The following is a 24,975-nucleotide window of genomic DNA, read 5'->3' as shown; positions in this document are numbered from 1 at the left end:
TGTTTCTTTCAAATCTAGTAACAGGTACGATGCTTTATGTATAGATAACTGCCTGATCGAATGGATGCTTATTTAAACTTAAAACATAAAGCAATGTTGTGAAGATAACATTCTTTTGAAAAGATATTAAAACGTTCAGTTGAAGTAAAAATGACCACAAGTCTTGTCTTGATTATGGCAGCACGGTTTTGGTACTGGTAACAAAAAAAACATACAAACACTCATTGTAAGTTGCAGTTTCTTAAATTACTCCTTCTATTTTATACTCTTTTTAAATAAAATGATGTTTGTTGATCTTAAAAGCATAAAATAGCTCTGTTGCTGTACACCTCAGGATTTTTCCCAGGAAAGAGGGGACTCCTCATGATTCAAGAGCAACTGTAAAATATTTCATTTGCTGAGTACAGCTGAAATAATTTTTGCAGTGCCAGCCCTGCCTCACAGTGTCTATATATAAAGACTATAATTAGTGAGCTCAATTCACTATAAGATTTAAGGCTCGATAACTGCCATTGAGAATCGATTGAGGCCAAAGAATATGTGCCAGACTAATCGGTAAACTGTGAGGGTTGTTGAGATGATGATGTGACTTGCAACCTCTCAGAACTCCTGAGTCCTTATTACGAGCTATTACACCTGGGTGTCACAGATACAGAATGAATAATGGCTAGTTTAGAACAAAACTGCCAGTGGTTTCCCAACAGCAGTTATGTTTGTTTTCCAGTTTGAAAATAGTAAGCAAAGACAAAGTTTGACTGTTGTTTACAGACTTTGATCCATAGTTTCAGGAGGAAGAGACTATGTGGTGGAGTGCAAGGGATGTATAGATATAAATTCATCTACAGTAGGCTACTAGTCAAAAGTCTGGATGCACTTTCCCTGGATGGAAAACTTTTGACTGGTACTGTATGTCTGTGTCTATACAGATAATTGCTGCCTTATTTAAAAGGATGCACCCTAGGTGATTTAATAACCGCAGTGTCTCAAGTTCATGTAAGGGCATAGACAGCGACAATTAAGTAATCCAATCATTCAGTTATTAGGATTCCACTTTTTTTGAAAAACTTAATCAGCAGTTCACATCCATACATCCACACACACCAACACATGGTCCAGCTCATTTCCTGTTTTTGTGTCCTGTTGTAACACACTGCTTCATTACAGTAGCTCTAATTTCACTTGAAATTCACCTCTCATATGTAAGTGCTATTCAAATCTTATTCAAATAACAACACAACAGGCACATACATGCTCTCTCATTGCCTAGCCGATCTGATATCCGAGTGCAGCACATTTACATCTGACTGGGCCATAACAACAGCTGTATACTGTGTTGTCTAAAGGAAAATTAAAAATGTGATAAGAAGAAGAACTGAAAAATTCAAAATGCCTAAAATAGTGCATGCATAATGTTAACTGCCATTAGGGTTTTCACTGTCGATGTATCACAGCATGTCTTCTTCCCCGGAGGCGGTGTAGCTGTGTTAATGGCTGATCATTTGAATGCACACGGTTGTGCGCTCCACATAGCAGGGCATCAGGACAGACCTCTGAGCAGACTTCTCTCTGACTCAAGATCAGATGTGATTCTGGCTGCATTCCAAATCATAAAGCTTTTCTTTTGGTTTGATTTTATCTCCCACTGGTGCTGTAGACTTCACAGATAAATAGTAATAATAAGTAGTAGAATGTGCACCTACTAACCCTCTAATATGAGTGATTTAAATTTTCCTCTGTGATCTACAAGGATTATCAAGTATTCTGTTAAGAAATCTGTCTTTTAGACTAAAACGGATGGTTACGATTAACTGGATCACAGATAAATCAATTTTTGAAATGTCCTGTTTGTGCTTCTGCAAACAGCATGTGACAAGGTTCTCTATTACAAGGACATCTGTTAACTTCCACGTGAAGTCTTTCACACTGAAGTCATTAGACTGTGTCTATAAATAAAGTTGAGTTTCAGGGTTCAGGCACAGGATAGTGTTTAATTCTTCCCCCTCCTCTTCCATTGATAGTTTTTATGTTTTTCAAGGAGCAGAGTGCACATCAAGAAACAGGATGTGGGGGAGTTCCAGTCCCATAGAGGATAACAACCAACCAAATATCCCATCCTGATGGGCCTTGTTCTTCCACCACTGCTCAGGGGTCAGATTACCCAATGCTGTCCGTATCCACTAGAGCAATGTAAGAACATTGATAGTAGATTAAGGACGTTGTTTCATCCTGCTCCCACTGGCCAAAAAATGGGGTCATTGTCACTGAAGGTTTCAGCTGTTACAAGACTTCAGGTCAGCAATGATACTTCTGAGAAAAAAAACAGTCATGTTATGTGTGATAGTTTGAATGGTTATTTGAAGAAAAAGCCAAAGGAGAAACATGACTGACATTGAGAGCTCTTTTGAGCGAGGCATCTATTCAACAGGGCCTAAAATGGGTTCAGAAAATTCCAGGGTTTAAAAATCACCACCTGCTCTTTATTTTTAAATTTTAAAGATGTGGTTTAAAAGATATCTTCAATTGTCATTCATTCAAAAGTTTGACTGAAATTGGCTGTAAATGCTAGCCTTTGATGATACATCAGCTCTGAGCAGTGTTTTCACCTTGTTTTCGAAAGAATACAATGTGAATCTCAAAAAACCTAGACACTTTCAAAGGAAAAAATATTCATAGCTGCCCAGTTATGAAAAATGATACACATGCATTAACACAGTGAGCAGACATCAGAAAATGAAAAATAAGACCAATTGATCTCAAGATGAATGCTGCACTCTACTTCACATTCAGTGACAAGAAATTCAAAAAGGGAGAGAAGCCAAAACTTTTATGTTTGGGTTTGAGGCTAATTAATAGTGGACCTCATTAAAATAATCAAAGTTTAAAAAAAAATGGTAATTCCTCCTGATCACAGAACTGTGACCACGTTCAATAATGAGGACTGGTTGTTCTGCAGCAGTGTACAAGCGCAAGTCATACATTATTTTTCTCTCCAGTTAAAAACAAAATAAGCCTCAGAGTTTAAGAAAATAAGGATGTGAGCTGAAGCCAGCAGCAAGAAAAAACAAAGAGAGGCAAAGAGAGAGAGAGAGAGTAAAAGCACTGTTATGTTATTAATCAGGGAGGATGGCTCAGAAAAGACTTGTGTTAAGTTCACTGGCACCCTGGCAAATAACAAACACTGTTGTTGTTTCAGGGAATCCCTGTATTCTAACTGCTGGCTGGAAGAATACAAGCAGCAGGGTGAACATGGCTGGTAACTGCCAAAACAGGGACAGAGAGTGTCTGCAATAGAGGTTGATTGAAAGATGTGTTTGACTTGTGGAATACAAATTTTAGTACATTTTCAGACAGTGAGTGGTTACTGCTGTGCCTGCCACTCAGCAGTGTTGGTCCTCTGAATTTTGAATGGGCAGCAGCAGGGTGCATCCCTTCTGTAACAGCTGACAGCTAAAAGTGTAACACAAGTAATATAGTATTAATAGGATTTGCTTTATATATTTGATCGCTGCTTGAAGTGCAGGAAAATTAAATATCACTAAAATAAGATTCTGCATTGTTATGATAGGTGGGATTGTGAGCTACAGAGGAAAATTCAAAATAGTCCAAACATAATCAGCTCTAGTGACTCCCTGACCTTTTCCTGAGTGCTGCCAGCTTGCCACAGTTTTCACTTATCTTAAGAAATAAATCAACACCTAGTGGAGGGATTTGGACAAAATTTGGTACAGACATTCATGATCCCAAGAGGATGAATCTCAGTGATGTTGGTGATCTCCTGACTCTAGTGTCATCCTCAGGTCAAAATTTTAAGTTGGCCAATACTTTGGTTTGTTACCAAATACCTGCAATCTAATGACATTCCAATCAGTGCCTGTTGTACTCATTACTTTAAGTATTAATTAACAAATGATTGCATGTTACATACTGGATGCTGACATCAGCATTTAGCTCAAAGCACCACTGTACAGCACTAACAGCATCTTTGTGGTGCTATGAGACTTTTTGTTTAGGAATGATGGACATTGTGAAAACATCCCCTTTGATGACACTTCTGACAAACCATGATGGAGATCAAAGTTTGTCCTTTTTCATGAAGTGTCTACATCATTTTGTCTGTGCCCACATATAGTGTGTAATCATTGCTGTAGGTGAATGATATGTGCTCTCGTGCTCTGGTTTATATTATTTTCATCATCAGAGAAGGGTATTAGGGTGTCGTCTGAGGTATTGTATTGAATGGGACATAAACCATTTGAAGCTTGTTATCAGGACGGAAAAATTAAAACGAAATTAGATATTTTATCCCAAGACAAAGTTGAGAGATAAACCTTCGTGCAATTTGTTTTTGACTAGAGACTAGGTTGAAATAAGTGTCAATACATATCAGAGGTCCCTTTTAGCCAGCTGAACATAACCTCAATTAAATAAAACTGCTTATTAATATTATTAATATAATATAATTGATATCAACCAGCCACTACTGGCTGTCTGAAAGTACTTTTGGTTATAGTACAGGTTACTATCTATTGATCTCCTCTTCAGAGGAATATAGTAGGGCAAACATAAAGACAGTTTGATGCCTGCCCTTAGTTCTCTATCCCTGCTCCACAGAGCGTCACATCATCTCCAAAAACTGTTCTTGTTGACTGTTATCAGCTTTCTGTCAACAAACTTATGGAGCAGTCTATGTCGCCTTCTGCAGCTTCAGGAATCTTACCAGTTGAAGATGGAATAGGGAGAGTGCAGTTCATGTATTGTGGAGCTGAAATCCACTAATGCTGATGTTGTAAGAAGTCGTACCAAAACACTTCAACATCTGATACAGAACACTCTGGAAATCACATTGGTATTCACGGCCATGTCAAGTTATTTCTCTCAAAACTTCCTTCAAATTGTGAAAGTAGTGCACAGGAATAGATTCAAGATTCATAAAAGCTAGTCAGAAATCTGCTGACCAACTTGTAGCACAAATTTCATTATGAGTGCACTCAGTTCACTTAAATGTTTTTTTTGTCTTGTCAGAAACACTGCTGTCATCATTCCTTTGAAATTTTGAAAAGAGCCGACAGTTTTGTATATATGCACTGCTGTGCGGGTTGAATCTGAGTGCAAAGTAGCTGACGTCAAACAGTGTTCTTAAACGTATGCCATTTTTATTACTGGGAAAACACAGGGAAAAGAAATATTAAGGGAGAAGGAAACTGAAGTAGAGTAAAAAAATGTTAGAAGGCAGAGGTGAAGAGATGACAAGAGAAGCAGAGGGAGAGCAGGGGAGAAAGATGCAGGAAGTCAAGGAAGGACACCTGATGCTATAGGCAGACCCTTCAGAACATCATATCATTTGAGATGAGAGTACTTCAAATCTTTTTCAGTTTAACTGAGGCCCCCTTAACTTACACAGAGCTTCCTACCATTGGCAGAGTGGAAAATTAAACTGCAGTTGCAAGTGGCTTGTGTGACCTAAAGACACTAAACAGTGTGTTGTCAATGGGAAAGGAGCTGGTTTCATCCTTTTTACATCATTTTACCTTGGAGACATACACACAGTGGAGGCTACTTTCATTCAGTGGGAGTAAAAGGACATGTGAGGTGAGACAGGTCAGTTAAATCCCTTTCTCTAGAGCCCCTCTCCTATCTATGTTTTCATTAAAACATTATAATAGGACTTTCATCTCTGCTACTCTCCTAGTCATCAAACTCTGATTATGGCTCCTGTGTTGACAAGGTGATCGATAGCCTGAGCAGGGGGCAGTGAAAATTATTATTTTGTATTCACAGAACAAATCGCTCTGTCGTAATTAGCAGCTAACATCCATGTCATGTGCACATACTGTAGCTTTTTTTTTACGCTGGCCAGACTTAATTAGAGAGCTTCAACATCAGAATACAGATTAATATGGCATCTTAAGTACTACAATAATGGGCCTTTCTCATTTCCACAGCCTACTCTCATTTCAGTAGCCCGCTCTATCACCACAGACAGGAGAAGGCCTATACAGGGAAATTTGGATTTGCTGTCCTCAGAGTGTTGGGGACAGGAATAACTACACAACCATACACATAAAATATTTACATGCATAGAAGTACACATGTACACAACAGAGTCTACAGTCATGTTAGCAGCTCTATGAGGCTACACTAAGGCACAGTTGTGAGCTAATTGCTTGCATGCTGATGTCACCAAAGTTGTAACCATTCATTCTGATGGGGTCATGATTGTCAGTACCAAATTTAATGGCAATCCATCCAGGAAAAGTCAGGGGAACACCGAAGTCATTAGGTTCCATCCTCTGGGAACTATGAATATCTATCCAAAATTCTGCGCCATCTAACTGAGAGACCTGCTTGTGACACTAGAGGGAAAGTTAGGGGATCACATTATGGTTCATCCTCTGGGTACCAGGGAGATCTGTCCTGCATTTCATGGCAATATGGCCAATAGGTGTTGAGATATATCCATCTGGACCAAAGCAGTGGATTGACAGACTCACATTGCCATACACAGAGCCATTTTCTGTACTGTCATTGTGGGATGAAGACTTTGTATTTCTAACTTTCTATTCTCTCAGATTGTTTAAGGATTACATGCTGCTTGATGGGCTGCGAGTTGTTTAACATCCTTGCCTCATGAAACCCTTTTAAAGATCCGTTAGATAATGTCAAGAAAAGCTTTATCAAGCTTAAAACAAGGCAGTTTTTCTCCATCTCAGAAGAGTTGAGATAATAAAGATACAACACTGATCTGTTCCTTTTGTATGAATATATATACATATATATATGTGTGTGTGTGTGTGTGTGTGTGTGTGTGTGTGCATACATCAAAACTATACACACACACATACATACACACACAAAGTCATCTTATAATAGTGCTTTGTGATTTGTACTTTGAACAAAAGAAATATGAGAATTCCCATGCTGGGGTTGAGAATATTTGGCGGAGGCAATCAGTCCAAAAAGAGATCAAAGAGATGAATTTCAACTCAGGAGAGTCAATGAAAAAAGTCTTCAGTGAGAGAACAGAAATTTAAAAGAAACCCCTTACCTCAAAGCCCTGTAAACCTTGACTCTAGTGACACCGACTGATGACGCTGACCTTTCCAAGCTCACTGTATTCAGGTTTGTTCAAGTTTGTAAGTTAACAGTAAAAGCCAAGAACAATGGTCAAGATTCTAAGCTGGACATCGTCACACTGTCCTCAGATAACGATGCTATTCAGTTACAGCTATTCCACGTGTATATGTACTGTGTGCACGCGCGCGCATGCGTGAGTGCGTGCTGTGCCGAGGGGTGAAGACAGAGATTTGTTTGTTACTGTGGCAGAGCAGATTACCCATGCCCTATCTTGTATCCTCAGTCTGAACCTCAGCAAACACAGAGCTTATCCAGTCACAGCAGACTCTCTCAGCATTACTCCAAGTCTATGTGCATACCCCCCACCCCTCCACGCACGCACGCACACACACACACACACACACAAAAATAGACAAATGCACAGCAAGGATACATTACAGTACATTTTATACGGAAGTCCAAGCAAAGAATGGAGTTTCAAACATCTGCATAATATTCATCTTATATGATGCATGTGAGCGCTTTTTGTATGTTTCTGCCACCCCCAATCCGCCCACTACCCTCGATATATACACACACACGCACACGCGCATGCGCACACACACTGCTTTCCAGATGAGGAACTCTCAAAAGCTGCGTTAGCCACAAAGGAGATTAAGGCTCAGGGATCATTCACTCATTAATTCCTACTCTGAGGTGTATTCATCGGCCTCTGGAGTGAAAATGGGGATCAGTTCTTATTCTAGGTTTCAGTGAAAAAAAAACAAAGGGCCATCTTAGACTTATCGTGGAGAAGGAAAAGACAGTGAAAGGCAAGAAAGAGAAAACAATGAAAATGGGGTAAGATAGCTCAAGAGTAAGGAACAAGACGGAGAGAGAGACAAAGTGATGGGCAAGTGGAGAAAGATGGTGACAAGAGGAGAGATTGGGGTCAAAGTCAGAAAACGTGAGGAGTGGTAGGGGGAAACGCATATGGCTCTGGTCTCATATTTTGGGCATTTTGAAATGATAACTTGTACCAGTGTGTGCTTGTGAGTGAAAGTGAGAAAATGAAAGAGAGAGAAAGTGACAAAGGAAACACCGTAGAGTTAGCAAGGGCAAATGAGAAAAGACACTTGCCAGAGAAAGAGTGTTTTCAATTGGTGTTCAGGGCAGATGGTGCACTGCTCAGTGTAGGTGAGATTATTAGTCTGCAACACACGCATACAAACCATTTGCACATAAATAGCACATTAGCTAAAGTTATATTCTTTTTGATAGAGGTATTTCAGATTATTAGGCTATTGTATCTTAGCAAATGCAGGTGAATGTTTACCCACCATCTTGAAAATCAATAGGCCACCTATAGTGTCTAGAAAACTATTCCCTGTTTTGACTTCTTTGCCCACCTTTCCCTCTCTTTTCACTGCTTCTCTTTTCATTCATTCCTGATGTAGTGGTCATCTATAGAGGCTTTGCATCTTTTAGTTTGCGTTTACAATCTCATCTTTAAATTAAAAATCTAATTGCAAGACGCCAGGAAATAAAAATATTTTCTGCAGGCTCTTTCACAATAATTGATTTTTAATGCCTGAATATCACATCAACAATGTCGTCAGTCAAATGAATAAAAAGAATTACACATACACATAGCTATATAGATTTCCAAAGGTTAAAGTAAATTGATATACATCTCTCTGTGACCTTTCAGCAAAGAAAAATGTTATTATACACATATTTCATTCAATAAGCTGCAACTTTGTCAGTCTAGTTTCTCTACACTTGTGGTCGGTGATTACCACATGTAAGTGGACAGATACAAGGCTACCACCTGAGCCTGACACATCCTTTTGACGTGTATGTGTGAGATAACTACGGAGAATATTTAAATGTCATTCCAATTACACAGCACTCACCTTTTCCACAGATGACACCTTAATAAACCTCCACTGAGAGCCTCATTAGAGTTATCATGGGAGCCAGTAGCCTTGAAGAGGGCCAGCTATATGGGAGTCAGTCTTGTAGTATTAATGGTATTGCATGCCATGTTACAAAAGTGACTACACACACACACTCACACACAGAGTTGAGCTTAAATTCGACTAGAGTCCCAAGTAGTTGAAATTGAGTTCTCAGAGATGTCTTTTCAGCCAACGAGGTGAGTGGTTTAGGGCTCATTATTAACCTACACCAGGCTGCTACAGCGGCATATAATGAGCAGTAGTTATTGTATCAAATGTTGGCTACATGCTGTATTCTCCAGGGCCAATCAAACCAAAATTTCGGAGTCTCAACATTTTACTTTGTTGAGCCTTTTTCCCCAAGATGCTACTTTGACAGCAGCAGCAACAGCTTATGGTCTGCATTAGTTAAGTTGCCAGGCAACAATGCAGTCCAATGGGTTTGTGCACTCACATTTCCATAACCCAATGCATTCTCTTTTTTCATATAACCTTATTAATATGCAAATATATCACAATAATTACAAAGATCACTCGATAGTTTGTCAATAGCTGTAGCTGCAGTAGTTGTAGTGATAACTAGCAAGATGTATTAGTCGAAGGAGCAATGGTAATACAAGACAGTACTTCTAATTTCCTTTACACATTGTGTCCTTTCACACCTACAGACAAACAGGTGACAAATTAAAGGAAAAACCAACATCAAGTGTCTTAGGAAGGTGTTGGGGCACCACATGCGGCCAGAACAGCTTCACTGCACCTTGACATTGATTGTATAAGTCTCTGAACTCTATTGGTGGGATGAACAGATATGAACAAATTCCCTCACTGGGTGTTTTGAGGATGGTGGAGGAGAGCTCTGTCTAACAGGTTGGTGACTGTGAAGACCATAGCATATGATTCACATCATTTTCATACTTGTCAAACCATTGAGTGACCCCTTGTGCCCTATAGATGGGAGCACTATCCTCCTGTTTCTCCACTCATTCAGGTTTTTCCTTTAATTTGTCACCCGTCTATACGACACTGAGTCACACTCAGTTGCCCCTGTTGATTCCATCTCTAAGCTCTGCTCAAGATGAGAGAGGAGCCCATCTCCCCTTACTCTGCCTCATTGGCCAGTGAGCACAGAGAGCAGCTCCCTGAAGAATCCAGCCTATACCACAGTGAGAGGATGAGTCCTTTAAACCGTAACAGCTGTCAGAATCTCAGACAGAGATATTTGTTCATTTTGTCTCTTAGAGATAATTTAGGAAACTGGCCAGCTCAATACATGGTCAGCCGGTAGTCTAAATTATTAAAACCTGACATGAATAAGCCACTTGGCTGGTGGCTAGTGTTAGTTAAGGTGGTTGTTAGGTTGAAGAATATGATACATTTTATACTACGGCTGACAGTTCCCCAAAAAGTATTAAACAGAGAATACAGAGTAGCTCTCAAGATCTGTTTTCATGTCAGGTTTTAATAACTCGGGCTGTAAGGTGGAGTACAATGTGACAGAGTGGTGATAAGATGCTAGTAGAGATTTAAGGGGATTATCGCAAGATAAAATATTCAGTGAAATGAAATGTAAACAGACACCTGTGCCTCTCATTTCCCAATTCTGTTTATATTCGATTTGAGATACATGTAAACAGATCAATGTTTGATTCTTACATGTGCAATCATATCTAGCAAGCATCTTGAGTGTCATATCATAAGGAGTCAAAAACTGTCAAATTCTGCCCTTACAGAGAGAAGCTAGTGTAGAGCCACAGTGGGTACACATTGTTATTCATTGTTATTCAGAGGTATAGCTCAGTAGAAGCAGCAACAAAAGAAGAATGACTGTCAGGAGTGGTTCAGCGTAAGCCTCAAAACAGCGGATTGTTTGTTTCTGTTATATTCAGACATCGAAGGATACCATTTAAGCCAAACTTAAACTCAAGTCTTCGTGGTGAAAAATCTGTCAGAATATTATATTTGCCGTTCCTTTACAGCAGGTCAGATAAAATAATTGGGACTCTGTCCAATTTGTGTTGAGAAGATGTCAAATCCTGTGTGAATTCTCAAATCCCCTGAATATTTCCACCTGAAAAAAATGGGCTACAATGCATCAGTGGTTCCATTGAGTATGGTAGACTGTCAAAGAAACCATCAATGTTGCGTGAGCACACGTTCTGAGGTTGTACTGTAACTCCTACTCTACTGTAACATTGCCAGTGTCTCCTTACTTTCTTTGTTTCGCTTTATGTCCTACCTGGGCACCTATACAGGGAGGACATAAAGAACACTTGTGCACTCGTACAGGGAGGACAGCACAACTAATAAAATATAAAGTGAGGCCAGACAGCTAAATGTCCCTAAAATATAACAAATAGAAAAACAATACATATTTCAAAATCAGTGTCACATATTCCTGCATCCTCATTGCTAGGCTTCGTTTTTTTTTTTTGTTCTTTTCTTTGAATACATTTCTTTCTCATACAGGTGAAAGGTACAAGACAAAGTAGAAATCTAAGTGAATATAATATCAAATATAAATGCAAAGTTGGAAGCAGGAGAGACTTAATACATCCTGTCACCACGATAAAGTGGTCAAACAGAAGAAACCTTTTTTTTATCCAAACTGTAGTTAGGTGCAGAAAGAGAAGCATAACTTTTACCAAACACCAAACCATTAAACTTAATCATCTTAAGGTTTATATAACATAACTATAGCTGAAAGAATTAGTCAAATAAACAATTAGTCAATCAATAGAAAAATCAACTGCAACAAATTTGATACTCAATCATTCGAGTAATTAAAAAAAAACTTCAAATATGAGTTAACTCTGGTTAACAACACAAAACCATTTACCATGAGTAATTTTTAAAATTCCCCAGGTGACAGGTGCAATAATCGCCATTTTCATTGCAAAATTGAACTAAACCGATGATGCGTTCTTCACAGGCCTAGGCCCAGTATTCAGTGTGTTTATGCCATCCAGACTTATCATCAAATCTCTATTCTCAAAGCAAAGGTTTAGAGAATGTGTGTGTGTGACACCTTTAACCAGCTTACTCTTACCATCGTTAACGCTTTTAATCCAACATGTTTCTAAAGGACAGGTAGAACCAGAGCTACCTGTTTATACTAGCATACACAGTTTCATTAGATTAAGTTGAATGATGACTATGAAAGAAATTGTGGGGTTTGTTTTACTGTTTGTGAAATATTTCATAGCAATTGGATGTAATTACACAAGCTATTATCATCATTAGCCACCTGTACGGGTCTTGCGGACGACGCAGCCAATCAAAAGCCTATCTCATCTCCATGGAAACGTGAGCTTTTGTCTCAGCTGCAATCAATATTTTAAAGAGACCCAATGTTAGTTACAGCCTAGTGCGACCAACACACAACAAACATTCATTGCAGCAGCCACGGCCAAGCAGGCGGCCTCATCAGAGCAGCAAGCCGGTGCCAGGATCCACTCTGTGTCTACTGCTCCTGTTTTGTCTGATCTTTAATTATCAGGTGCATCAGCAACAAAGGCTAACTACTCTGAGGTTGTTTAAAAAGGGAGGCTGTGATATTCTCTGATAAGTCTATGCTCTCTTTAAAAAAAAAAAACAAAGCAAAAAAAAAAAACGTTTGAAGTGAGAGCAATGATGTAACGTGCCGTTATGTTACTATTATTACTATTATTATTATTATCATTATTATCATTATTATTTTTATTAATATTATTGGTGTAGTTTACTTGTGTTTTACATGCCTACATGTTGCATGATAAACAATGTCAGCCCCATGGCAACATGTTAATGATTCACCTGCAGTGCATCAATAAAAAATAAAAAAAAAAACACTGCCTGAGCTGTGAACATGTCATTTGCTAGGAAAATGATGTACAATGTTGAGCTAACGAAGCTGTGTGTTCGACATAACACAGCACGGTCAGACATCCTGTCAGTGTGGATTAAAAAGTGAACTGTGATGGGCTTCCACAGACCTTGGCACAAAGTCACTGCCCCTTGGACTAAGGCTTTCAAAATTTGTTTTTTATGCAAAACAAGTCAAGGCCAGGGACAGTTAGGGTGAAAACTGCATGCAAGGAACACACTAGGGCATTGGAGAGAGACAAAAGACAAACTGAGTGTGGAATAGAAAAGAGTTAGATGATGTTCATTGAAGATAAATATATTAAGCCTACCCTAAGGATTTGAAAATGGAGAATAATTAACCAAACATTTGATATTAGTGGCATATGACCACTGTTAAATTAAAGCCCCTTTTCCAGTTACACTGCAATTCTTTCCTCTGTCACAGTCAGAGAGGAAATCACAAAGCCCCTCAACAATTATTTCTCTTACAGATTTGTATCTTTCGTTTCCCTTCTTTTGTGGCAGTCAAGAGAACCCTATTAATCATGTCAGTGTGATGCTTGGTCATTTGTGACCTAGCGTGACGAGTCACCTCTGGGACAATCATCTTCTCACAGCCTTTGTGACGGGGATGTTAAAATCTACTCGCTACCTAACATTCGGGTGACGAGTGTACAGTAAAAGACCAAAGATTTTTAGACCATCAGCTCAGCATCTGGAGGTTCATGTTTCTTTTTCCTTTTTTCAGCCATAAGTCTTGAGCTCTAACAGGACACAGTGGTGCAATAATCAAGGATATGGTTTCTAATGTCTGGTATGGTTCTTAGTGAATTACAAATACAATCCTTGATTTTGTCACAGCGTCCACCACCTCCCCAAATTTCCAAATTTCACCTCAGGTCACTGTTGTACCGTCCACAGCTGTATTTTGCATTTCATTTGCATTATGCCAGTTACATGTAAGCCTCTTTACATATCTGACTTCTCTCTGCACTCTGCAGATAAGGATGACAAGTGACGTCCTTCTTGCAATAGGCATGTGAATAGTGGTGGAAGAAGTACTGAGATCCTTTACTTAAGTAAAAGCAGCAATACCACAATATAAAAATAATCCATTGTAAGTGAAAGTTCTGCATTTAAATCCTACTTAGGTAAAAAAGGTACAAAGATATTACCAGCAAAATCTACTTACATCTGCAGGAAAACGGCCCTCTGACACTTATATTATTATATAACAGAGAGTAGCATTTTACTGTTGGATCACTGAAATAAGTGTGGGTATTTGGACAGAACGTAAGGGTCTACAGCCATGCACCATTTTGGCTTAGCATGTTAGTATGCTCACCTTTAGTAATTAGTAAAACTGAGGCCGATGGGAATGGCAATTAGTTTTGCAGGTATTTGGTCATAAAGTTGGAAGGAATCATCTTCTGGGCACCATGCATGTCTATGCACAATTGTTGAGATATCTGGACCAAAGTGGTGGACCGACTGGCATTGCCATCCCTGGAGCCATGTATCAAGCATGACTCAAAAGATCAGTCTAACAACATATTTATTGATCTAGGAATGTATCTATACTTTTGTTTATATTATACTTTATATAATTATACTCGTCTGACTGAGACTGAGTCATGTCCGTAATACAATAACCTTTAAAGTCACGGTTTTTAGACAGGCTACAAAATGTTTTTGATTTCAGACCCGGTGACTCACTAAAGCCCAGATGAAGACAGAAAGCGGCCATAATATTTTTGTTGGCATCCAAATGGTATACACTGCCTGTCTCTGGAGTCCTTTTAAATATGATAAATCCTACCTGTCTCTGCTTTAAGAAAGCCAAGTACAGTAGAGATTTGTGACAGAATTAAACTAAAAAAGTCTCTATTAGTTTGATAAAATTTCTGCTTCATTATTTTAAATGTACTCTGCTACAGATCTGTTTTTAAAAAATATTTGGCTGAATGGGGCATCCAGGAAATGTCTTGCCAATAATCAAAGTAGGCGGTCAACATGAAACAATAGGACCAACAATCATTATCAGCATTCTTCCTTGTAAAATATTAACCTTTAAATGCCACTGTCTATATAGCAACCAACAGATTTAAAGAATATAAATAAAAACCTAACCATTATAGTAATTAATCTGTATTTTGTCTGTGAATGGTCAAATCCATCTCTATATAATGATCAATTATATTGTGCAGGCACTGACTGGGACCATTTTTCTCTAAGTCAGATCTATGTGTCGATGTGTCAGGGACAATTGCTCACTGAACATTTCACCCAGTATCACTTGTCACAAATCATGTAGTAAATATGCCTTTTCACAAATCCTATCAGCACCAGAGTGGATGTTGTGCTGATACTACTGTCATCAGAGCTGTCACACTCTGTATGCTCTCACACACATGCTGGAACAATACTGCTAAAAACAATGAAACATGAAGGACACAGCATCAGACCAAACAAAATCAGTGGGTAAATCTTACAGCATCACAAAGTGTTTTAGTTTTGAGTTTTATTTCATTGCCCCTGCAGAAATCAATTAGTAATGCACTTTTTTCATCATTGTCGTGACAAGGTTTTAAAGGTCTCTAGACACTGTTCTGCAGATCCAGTTAAAACTTTTAAAAAGAGTCATTATTTATTTCTTTTTAGACTTATTCGACTCTTTCTGCCCAAGGTTTTCATTTGAATTGATTTGGGCTTCTGCAGGATAAACATATTACCACTGTGCATGTGTGATTTTACCTTCCATGACGTAAACCAGTGAGCCCACATCGCCCTCCTTAATGATACAACTGTCCTTTCCATACTCCACAGGGTACATGCAGTCAACAATCTCTTGGATCTGTGACAGCTCCAGGTTCTTCATGAAGTCATTGTCCAAGATGGCTTCCTTGATCAGATCCTTGGACCTGGAGACAAGGTGAAACAAAATGAGACCATTGTTTTACCTGTAGAAACACAAACTCATATGCAATTGGTGTTTTTTTATTGTAGAAAAACATAATGAGGGGGAGTAAGAGAGAGACATTATTACAAAAGCCTAAATGGATCACACAAAATTTAAAATCCAGTGAAGGATGTGAACCAGTTCACCAAGCAGGGATGTTTATTTCTAAGGCAATAAAAGTCTCATTCAAACTGCACAGTAGCTTTTCAAAAAAAATATCTATCCTAATTTCAAAGATATCAAGGTGAAGCCTTTTTTTCCCTCTAAATGTTGAACAAGTCAATAAATGGCAAAGTCTGTGTCTAAGGGAAGCAGGATTTTTCCATTCAATGATGCACCTCTGAAAGCCGAACTGGCTTTCAGAGTGCTGAGTCATTTGGACATTCCACAGGTAAGTATTTCCTGCAATGATTATGTAAGCCTGGGAGAGAATGTAATTATTATTAGAAAATCAGAAAACATTATGAAAGTTGACATTAAATCAAAGAGTACACGTTTGAAGATGTTGATGTACCACAGACGAAAGAGAGACATTTGTTCATAAAAGGTGTCCATGTGTTGACAACAGGTGAATGCAGGCCAGATGCAGTGATGTTTGAAACCGTCAAAGCAAGCGTCGGTCTGATCTACTCCGATACGACAGAGCACCAAGAGACGGGAGAGAAATCTGAGGCGGGCCAGATCCTGAACGGTGAGTCAAGATCACTCATTCATTGAAGCATGTCGTCACCAGAGTCTTGAGTTGCTTGTCTGAGTGCTGTGTGGCTCATTTTGAGACAGAGTGTCAGCTGGATGAATGAGGTTAATAATATGTATCAGGGTTAATCCAACAAGGAGTCCCCTCCTACTGAGAAGGGAAGCTTTTATACTCTAATTCATATAAAGGCAGAAATAACTCACTCTCTGTCCCCTGGTAGGAGGATTCAAAGGCACTGGTAAACTGCTTCTTGCCTTGTTTTGCTTGGTGCCCTTTTCAGAAACTGATTTCAAGGAGCATTGTTGACGCTGATCACCTGAGGAGCTTAAAGCTAAAAGAGCAAATAACCGCAGAGGCATTTTATGAACCAGTGCTCCCACTACCCACAGGCTTCTCTGTCCTGCTCTCAACCTGCAGAAAAGTCCTACACAAACAAAACTTCAATGTCTGCCATGATTCAATATCAGCAGTGACCACTTTTTTTGTTTATTTATGTACTGAGCACCCTGCACATGTCTAGTACTACAAACTCCTCTGAACATTCATGTGTATGTGAGGTTATTTTCTATAGTCAGTGTCTTAATTCTGTTCAAGGGCTTACTGCTATCTGCATGAATGCCTCTCCATTAAATATTGACACACTTTGTCAATTAATTTGGTAAAAAACTTCAGAATAAAAACTACCAAAACCATGAGAGATGCCAATCTCTGCTGAAAAGCAGCTATCACTGTCACATAAATACAAATTTCAACCCTGGCCAGCATCTACAGATTTCAAGTGTGTCAATTTTACACCATCAGCTGAATGATTAGTTTTGGCTTGAGTCTCAAATAGCATGTTAAGATCTCAATAATGTGGTTCTTATAATGTGTGTTTTGCATTCAACAGTCTGACGAATTTTCAATTAGGGCTCACGGCCTGTGAATTTCTGACAACAGTGATACTGGTGGATAAAAATGAGAAACTAAATTACTCAAGACCAACATTAGGTACATAACACTATCTATTCGAAAACACTGATTACTTAAGTATTGTATTGTGTCAGTTATTCACGTACATTGATATACGACTCTCATGTCAGAAATCCTACTATATTGCATTTTCTGCCTTGAAAGGCCAAGTATAAGCCCTCTCAGATTGATTTCCTGAGGGTGGATCATTTTCCCAGACCCCCCTCATTTGCGGACTTGTCTTTTTATGTATCTTACTTCTCCTTTGTTTGACCATTTACAGATATAAGAAAACATGAACAAGACAGGTAACAAGCATTCAAATTCACAGGACTTTAATTGATTTGAACCTAGAACAGAGCAACCAGGATGATCCAGAAGATTTTAGATGTTCTGGCCTTGCAAGTCAGAACAAGCTACTGCTGTGATTTGAAAAGGGGAAGATTGAGGTGTTGCACCTATTTTTAAATTCCCACCCCTTAATCTGTGTTTAGATTTGCGTTGTGCTTCCCAAACCCTCCTCCCCCTTTCAGCAGGAGAAGATCATTTGGATTTCATCTTAACAGCTCTAATTAGGTTTTAGGGAGTAAACCATAATAAAGGTGTAAAGTCCTGTTTTGTTTTGGTTTTTTTTGGATTGTGATGATCTTTATGATCATTACTAAGTTTGTTATATTTCAAAATAGGCTTAATGTAATGCAGAGCAAGCAGACTACTTTCTTGTGTGTTTTTTGGTTTTCTGTTGTAAATGAACATGACGTAAATAAACGTCTGTCGTGAACTGACAGGAACAAACTGGAAATCCATTATTTTCCCAGAGCTGACCTCCAGTACTGTGGAAATGTGCCTCATTGACCCTGTTTCTGTTACATTTACACCCGGGAGATTTCTGGCCTTTTCAACCCTCACCGGGACCCCCCGACTCAAGCCTCAGATGGCAACATTGAGCAACCTCTTCCAACCAGACCCTTATAAAAACATCTGCCTTCCTCCCCTTTGTGAGGATGATATATTTGCCTTCATCCACCAGTGATGTTTGGGGCTGAGCAAGTCCAGTCTTCCTTAAAAGGAGAAAATATGCTCGTTTAGGAGGAAAAAAGAAAGGGGTGGCAGAAAAGTGGGAGAGGCTAAGAGAAAAAACAAGGCAGCCAGAGGGAGACGGATGGATAGAGAATGAGTAAGGAACGCAGTATGGGCCTTGTAAAGAAGATAAAGTGGGGGAGAATGAAAGCAAAATATAAACATTTAGCCAAACCAAAGAGGTATTATTTCTACACTTCAGTAACCAAATAAAATGATAATGTAATGGATCTGTTTTTATCCTATGAGAGCACTTGTATGTCTTATAAAAAAGAAAACCTTTCTATTCTCTAGTGAGCAACAAATAACAAATACTGAGTTAGAAGAGTCGCACAAAAACAAAAGAAATTGATTGATCCATATCGAGAGAAAAGCATGAGCTTTTTCTATAGCAAATTTGTCTAAACAAATTGAATAATGGTAATAATGTTGAACTAAAAAGAGAACGGTGTCCAAACACGCTTAATTCATTTGCATTCAAATGTCTGTCTGCTTTTCCATCATAATGTTTTATGCACATAAGCTCATTAAAATAGAGACACAGAACAAAATGTCATTCTCTCTCAGATGGAGAGTGTGAACCGGTGTGGCAGACGCTCTGCAGAAAAATACAGCTGTAGTTGAAAGGCTTTAGTCTAAAGTTTAAATTACCTCTTTGTAAGAAAAAGTCATTTTTAGTTCCATAATTTTTTCCTTTCAATTTTCCGTGTGAGGCTTATCGCCAGAAATCATGCAATCATTCAAAACTACCTATTTCCTTTCATGACTGATTAAATATTGCATCGAAACTCTTTAGTGGCAGATACATCAGATTCTCAGGTGGAAAAAAATGTTAGACTACAGGACAAAATGCAGAACAACCCACCAGTTTTTTAAAGAGTTGATATTTTCCTGTCAAGGTAAAAGCCTCTTCGGGAAATCTCTTAATGGAAATGAACACATACAGCGAAAGGTTTAGAATGAGGATGATTATCATAATGAAATGGTCGCTCTGTTGTGTTTTCCTCATCTGCAATTCCAAACCAGCGTCCAGGATCTCACATTTATTTACCACAGAAAACCAAAAAGCACACAAGAGTCTGCTTTCTGTGTTCACAGATCTGACTGGCAAAACAAAGACTAATGACCTGTTCTTGCTAAGATAAATAACCCCTTGATTTTTGAATCTTCTTTGATGAAATCCTTGGAGCTTTGTTTGTTTGCATGTCAGCAGGATAGTGACATTCATATCTGACACATCTGATTCATCTGCAAAGTCTGATGGGTGTTTTTTTTTTCCTCTTGAGCATTAAACACAGCCATGAAAAAAATCCAATTTTAATACTAAAATGGATTTAAAAGTAGATTTTAAAAAAACCCTTCAGTTTAAAGTTGAACAGTCCAATTCTGCTTGTGTTACTGTTGACTGGCCCACTATTCATTTCAAAGCTGGATTTAGTTTTGAAAATGTATTGATTAAATGAAGGGTAGATATATTCTTCCTGTCCACCAGGGGGGTAAGTGTATTGATTCATAACAACCTCAAAGTTCAAACTCAACAGACAGATGGATAATTTCACAAAGGAGAACTAGTTTAGTGCCACTTTCATATTGAGAATCAGACCTCGTGTTGCAGACCAAGTTGAGCATGAGAAAGGTGTTTGTTTGAGACTTGGAAGAGAGAGAAAGAGGGAGAGAAAGAGTAGCTCTTGACAAATCATAAGGTAAACATGCACAGAGAGAGAGCCTGTAAGACTGCCTGTCGCAGAATCGCAGCTTGTATTAAACAGGCACTGGTACATTACACAGAGCTGCCACCACCAGCTCTCTAAATCTATAATTCCTCTTCACTGGATGAATTTAGATTTCTCTCTCATGTCAGTCTGTGATGATCAGGCTTATTGATATTCAGCCTTCTCTAGTTGAAGGCACATTTTCCTTACATCCAGTGTGTGTGTGTGTGTGTGTGTGTGCGTGTGTGTGTGTGTTAGAGAGAGCACCACCTCATCCATATGTGCTACAGGTGCCATACCTGCTGCGCCACACGAAAAATTACGCAGAGTTATCAGAAAGGTGACAAAAGGTGAATGAACTCATACTGGAGAGCGACAGCCAATGTAAAACATATTATCATTATTAAAAAGTGAATATTATTCAGTCATCATTTGGACACCTACTGTGGGCTTTTGGGGTAGAAAGGTAGGGTGACATGGCTGAGATCGTGGATGTCGAAGGCAGTGGGTTCGGCTGAAATTGCCTGCCTCTTCGTCCGCTGCTGCTCGTTCAGCTCATTTTGCTTGTGGACCTGCTGGGTCGCAGGTTTGATAACGGAGCGGTATTTGTCTAGTTCGTTTTGCAGTCTTTGTATAAGCTCGTCTTTTTGGTCGAGCTCCAGTTCCAGCTCGTCGATGAGCGCGTCCCTCTGTCGCAGCTCCTCAATCTTCTCCTGTAGCGCGTACTGGAGGTCGCGCAAGGTGCCCATTTCAGTTTGCGGCGACGAGCGACTTCCCAATAAGTTTATCGAAAGGTATGCAGTCGAGTCTTTGTCCTCTCTCCTCTACCACGCTGCTCATAAACTTTATCCGGCATGAACAGCTTCAGAGGATGCAGCCCCTATCTCTCCTGAGGGGGATTCCTCGCCGCTGTCCTTCGCAAACGGATGTTTGGAATTTAAGCGAAGGTATGTTCGGAGGTTGCCGAGATTGCCAAGGTGAGCCCACGAAGCGTCACGGCCACAGTCACGCAAAGTTTGCCCTCTCTCCTCCTCCCTCTCGCTCCCTCCCTCGGCGGTGTGACAGCGGAGGACCGTCCTCCCCGAGTGCGTCAGGCTGCGACCCGGCGAGAGCGCATGGCGAGAAGGGCGCCTACAGGAATCTGTGGCACAGTGCAGTCTGCCACTCTAGAGAGAGCTGCGCTCGTCTCACATGAATAATGGGACTCAATGAGAAAGCCACTGCGCGGAGAACCATGTCATCATTCCTCTGTAACTCGCCCTGAGGCTGCTGAGTTACAAATAGATGAGCACCGGAGCCTTAATGGAAGTTGAAGGTGACGGAAACTTAATGAACCTCGATGTAAAAATAAACAAACGCGGGTTTTTTAATCTAATGGGAAGGGACGCTCTGCTGCTTGTACTGTGTTGGACTACTCAAGTGTATTTTGTCAATATGGACAGAAGTGCAAATATTAGTGGATTCCAAGGCTAGCCTGTATTTGAACCCTAATGGTACTTTGGGAATCTCTGTTCAGCATCTATTTATTTAGTGACAGATTAAAAAAAGTGGAGCAAGGAAAGGTGCTAAAGGGAAATAAAGGATAATCTTATAGATTGTCAAACAGAAGCAGCAGAGAGGAAAATGCCAAAGCTCCTGAGGCTTACGAGTCTCCACAGCAGCTCCACATTCCTCATCTAATGTTGGTGTCTGGCCACATTATTGAGTCATCTGAAGCTCAGTGAGCAGAACTTGGCCTCGTGAGCTCTGGGCAAATTCAGAGGGGGATAAACTGCCAATCAAATAGGTTGAGGAGTTACTGAGGCTAAAACAGCAAGTACTGTGTTGGGGGGGGGCAGTGTATCACAGGCTGGATGACGGAGGGAGGCAGATTTCGTAGCCTGTGATGATAGGTGTTTTTGGTGTGCTGGTAAAAAAAAAGCATCTTTTCCCTCACAGCCTATGTGAATAATCCCAGACTGAGACAGTTGGCCCAATAAAAGATCACAGCTGCCCTCTTGTGGTGGGTTGTAGGATCAACTCAGGCAAATAACGATACGGTGGCATGTCTCTGCTTCAGTCAAAACATGTCCAACACATCCCATACTGCTGTGTAATATCTATGCAGTGTGTTAAGTAAATAGATTGAAAGGACTGACATGCAAGCTACAGCAGCTCAGCACAAACAGTGCCAAACTGTTTTCAGCAAGACTGAGACTATAAATAAGTCTAGCAAGCCATTAAAATAAAGTTTTCTTGTGCTCCTCTAAATTCAAACTCCAAACGAAGCCACGGTAGCATTTCTCCTGCTAACTGAAAACCATCATTTTCTTAAAAGGGAAGGGTGAAGGGCACAGAGCTTGAGCAGTATCAAAGTTTACTTCACAGCAGGAAACTGCAGGTGCCTGGAGATTTCAGACTCTCTCCAGTCCAGTGTTGCATCCCCGCATCCTCCCATCATCAAAAGGTCCTCCCACTGCCCTTCAAAGCACCTCTGCGCTTTAAATTTCACCTCTCCAACCATCCAGTTCAGCCCTTTTCCTATGCAGATCAATAGAAACCGGATCCGTTGCTCCATGCTGCGGTAATCCGATGAGCGGGGCGGGCCGCCGGCTGGTGCCACATCCTGACTCTAATGGGGGGTCACAGTGTCTCCGACCCCGCGGGGCGCAGGTCTCCTCCAGACACCGTTGGTACCAGGAGAAACCGTGTCATCCCACCGTTGCTTTTTTTGCAAACGCAAACAGATTTACTTCCGTTTCACTTTGCAGTGTATGACCACATGCAATCAGCCAATGTGTCCACTGAAGGACTATTCAAGCACTTTTTGTGCCTCATCAGCTGCGAATATATGCTGCGCATAATTTGACTATTTTCAGAATGAACCCTGGTCCCACAGAAAGGTCAACAATAGATGATTGGTATATCTTGTTAGTCATTTATTCTCTGTGAACATAGGTCATTCGTGACCTCTATACCTCATTCTCTTCAAGTATTTTCATTTCTTTCTTCTTGGCTCACGACTGGACTTTAGTGTTTGTTTGAAGGCACAATCGAGCATCAGTTAATTAGTGCAAATAAGGACCTGTCCTGTCTGCAATTTATTAATGCAAATGAAGATTGAAGTGTGTGTGTGTGTGTGTGTGTGTGTGTGTGTGTGTGTGAGAGAGAGAGAGAGAGAGAGAGATATCAATATAACAAGTAATTTATGCTGATGGGATTCTGATAATAGAAACAGAGAAGAAAATAAATTAAAAGATGAAGAAGACTTTTTTTTGCTTATAGATAAATCTAGCTGAGTAAACTGAAACAAAGTGAAAGTATAAGATACTACCTGATGACCATTCAAGTACAGGCCTCACATGTAACCCTCGAAATCAGTTCAGCTATAGGCTACTGTGAAGCTAAAACGAGTACCTAAAGGTGATGAAGGAAGCATATGGTCAAACAAAGCGTTTTCTAATGGAGTATTAAATATCCTCAGACATGCACTTCGGGTCCTCAGCGTCCAGCTACTAAAAGCCAATAATGCATCGCACTTCCTCCTGTCTGTGTCCTCAGGGACTGCCGTGATGGATCTGATCAATTAGGAGCTCTTTATGAAGCTCGCCTTTGAGCTGCGTCATCGGCCCCCAAGAATGAAAGTGCTCGTCCATTCATGGCAAACATCTCCAAAGGTAGAAAACAGACAGAAAAAAGCTGTGTGGAGACTTAGGACAAAAAAGCTACCACAAGAAGTGTGTTTGAAAGTAGAGATGGTAGGCGGTCAGCACTTGCTCATTCATTTTCAGCCATATTTCTGTTAAAAAAAAAAAAGAGTTTTGCTTCCTACAGTAGGAACAATATCGATTCAAATCTTTCATGGCAAACATTTGGATTCAGGTAGCGTAAAGAAAAACACTCAAAGGGATTTTAAGATGGGACACAAAGCTGCCACAGTAAAGCAACACCGCCTGCTCAAACAGTCTTACCAGTCGGACTTGGCATATTTCCTAAACGGCTGCCTTGACAGGTCCTGGTGCGTCTGAGGCTCCGCGGAGATGCCCTGCGCCCTGCGGGTCCTCGGTCCAATAAGTTGAGCGCTGGGCAGAACAGACTGACATTTGTGCAATTTTCTCTTCAGTTCTTGAATCTCGTCTTCCCTGTCCGCCAGTCGCCTCTCTAAGTCCCGGATCCGCTCCTCCTTTAGCAGAAGGATCTTGGCAAAGTCGTCCTCCAGGTCACTCATGTCGAAATCTGCGTTAAACTTTGCCGCGATTCCCCGCGATGTGGACAAAGCGATTAGTAACTCCCAACAGTACTTGCACAGGTTGTGAAAACGGTCACAAATAACCCCTTAAATACGCGCAGAATAATGATGCTCCGATAACCCCCTTCACTGCCCACTTGTTTATTTCAGAAGAAAAGAGCAAAGCGGTGTTTAAAGCCGGGGAGCAGACGATTGATGGAGCTGCGCTACGCTACAGTCCACCAAGCCTCCGGGGAGCTGCTGATGATCCTTCATTGAGAAACCAATTACAGCAGCTCTTCCTCTCCGAGGACGCAGGCAAGCCGTCAAACTGGGCACTAAAGAGCCGAGACAACTCCTGTAGTTCACCGCCTCTCACCCTGCAAACACGCCACAGAGGAAACCCAGTCCTGCTGCTGTCAAATATTTGTTTACCGTCTATCTGCGCAGCCCTCTTGGCCCTCTTGGAGCGACAAAAGTGCAGTGTTAAACACCCAGACCCCCCCCCC

The 24,975-nt window shown here is 40.2% G+C and overlaps 1 protein-coding gene across 2 annotated transcripts in view; it reads right to left on the bottom strand.

Annotated features, from left to right (window-relative positions):
• Window positions 1-24,886, bottom strand: part of LOC111670023 (protein kinase cGMP-dependent 1) — a 76,962-nt gene extending 52,076 nt beyond the window's left edge. The window contains exons 1-2 of one of the 2 annotated variants that reach the window (XM_023426561.2): window positions 24,210-24,886; window positions 15,615-15,781 (exon numbers count right to left, since the gene is read on the bottom strand). In XM_023426561.2, coding sequence (XP_023282329.1) covers window positions 15,615-15,781; window positions 24,210-24,466 — 424 coding nt within the window. In that variant the 5' untranslated portion in view covers window positions 24,467-24,886. Of the gene's footprint in view, window positions 1-15,614; window positions 15,782-20,703; window positions 21,347-24,209 lie in introns of those variants that run through there. The other variant, XM_023426560.2, reaches the window with a different exon arrangement.
• Between the last annotated feature and the right edge of the window lie 89 nt (window positions 24,887-24,975).

Source organism: Seriola lalandi, unplaced genomic scaffold (genome assembly GCF_002814215.2).
Source record: "Seriola lalandi dorsalis isolate HSWRI2012SDOR001 ecotype SW California unplaced genomic scaffold, Sedor1 jcf7180002054832, whole genome shotgun sequence".
In the NCBI taxonomy this organism is placed as follows: domain Eukaryota; kingdom Metazoa; phylum Chordata; class Actinopteri; order Carangiformes; family Carangidae; genus Seriola; species Seriola lalandi.
Note: the sequence above shows the minus strand (reverse complement) of the source record. Positions and strands in the feature narration are given on the sequence as shown.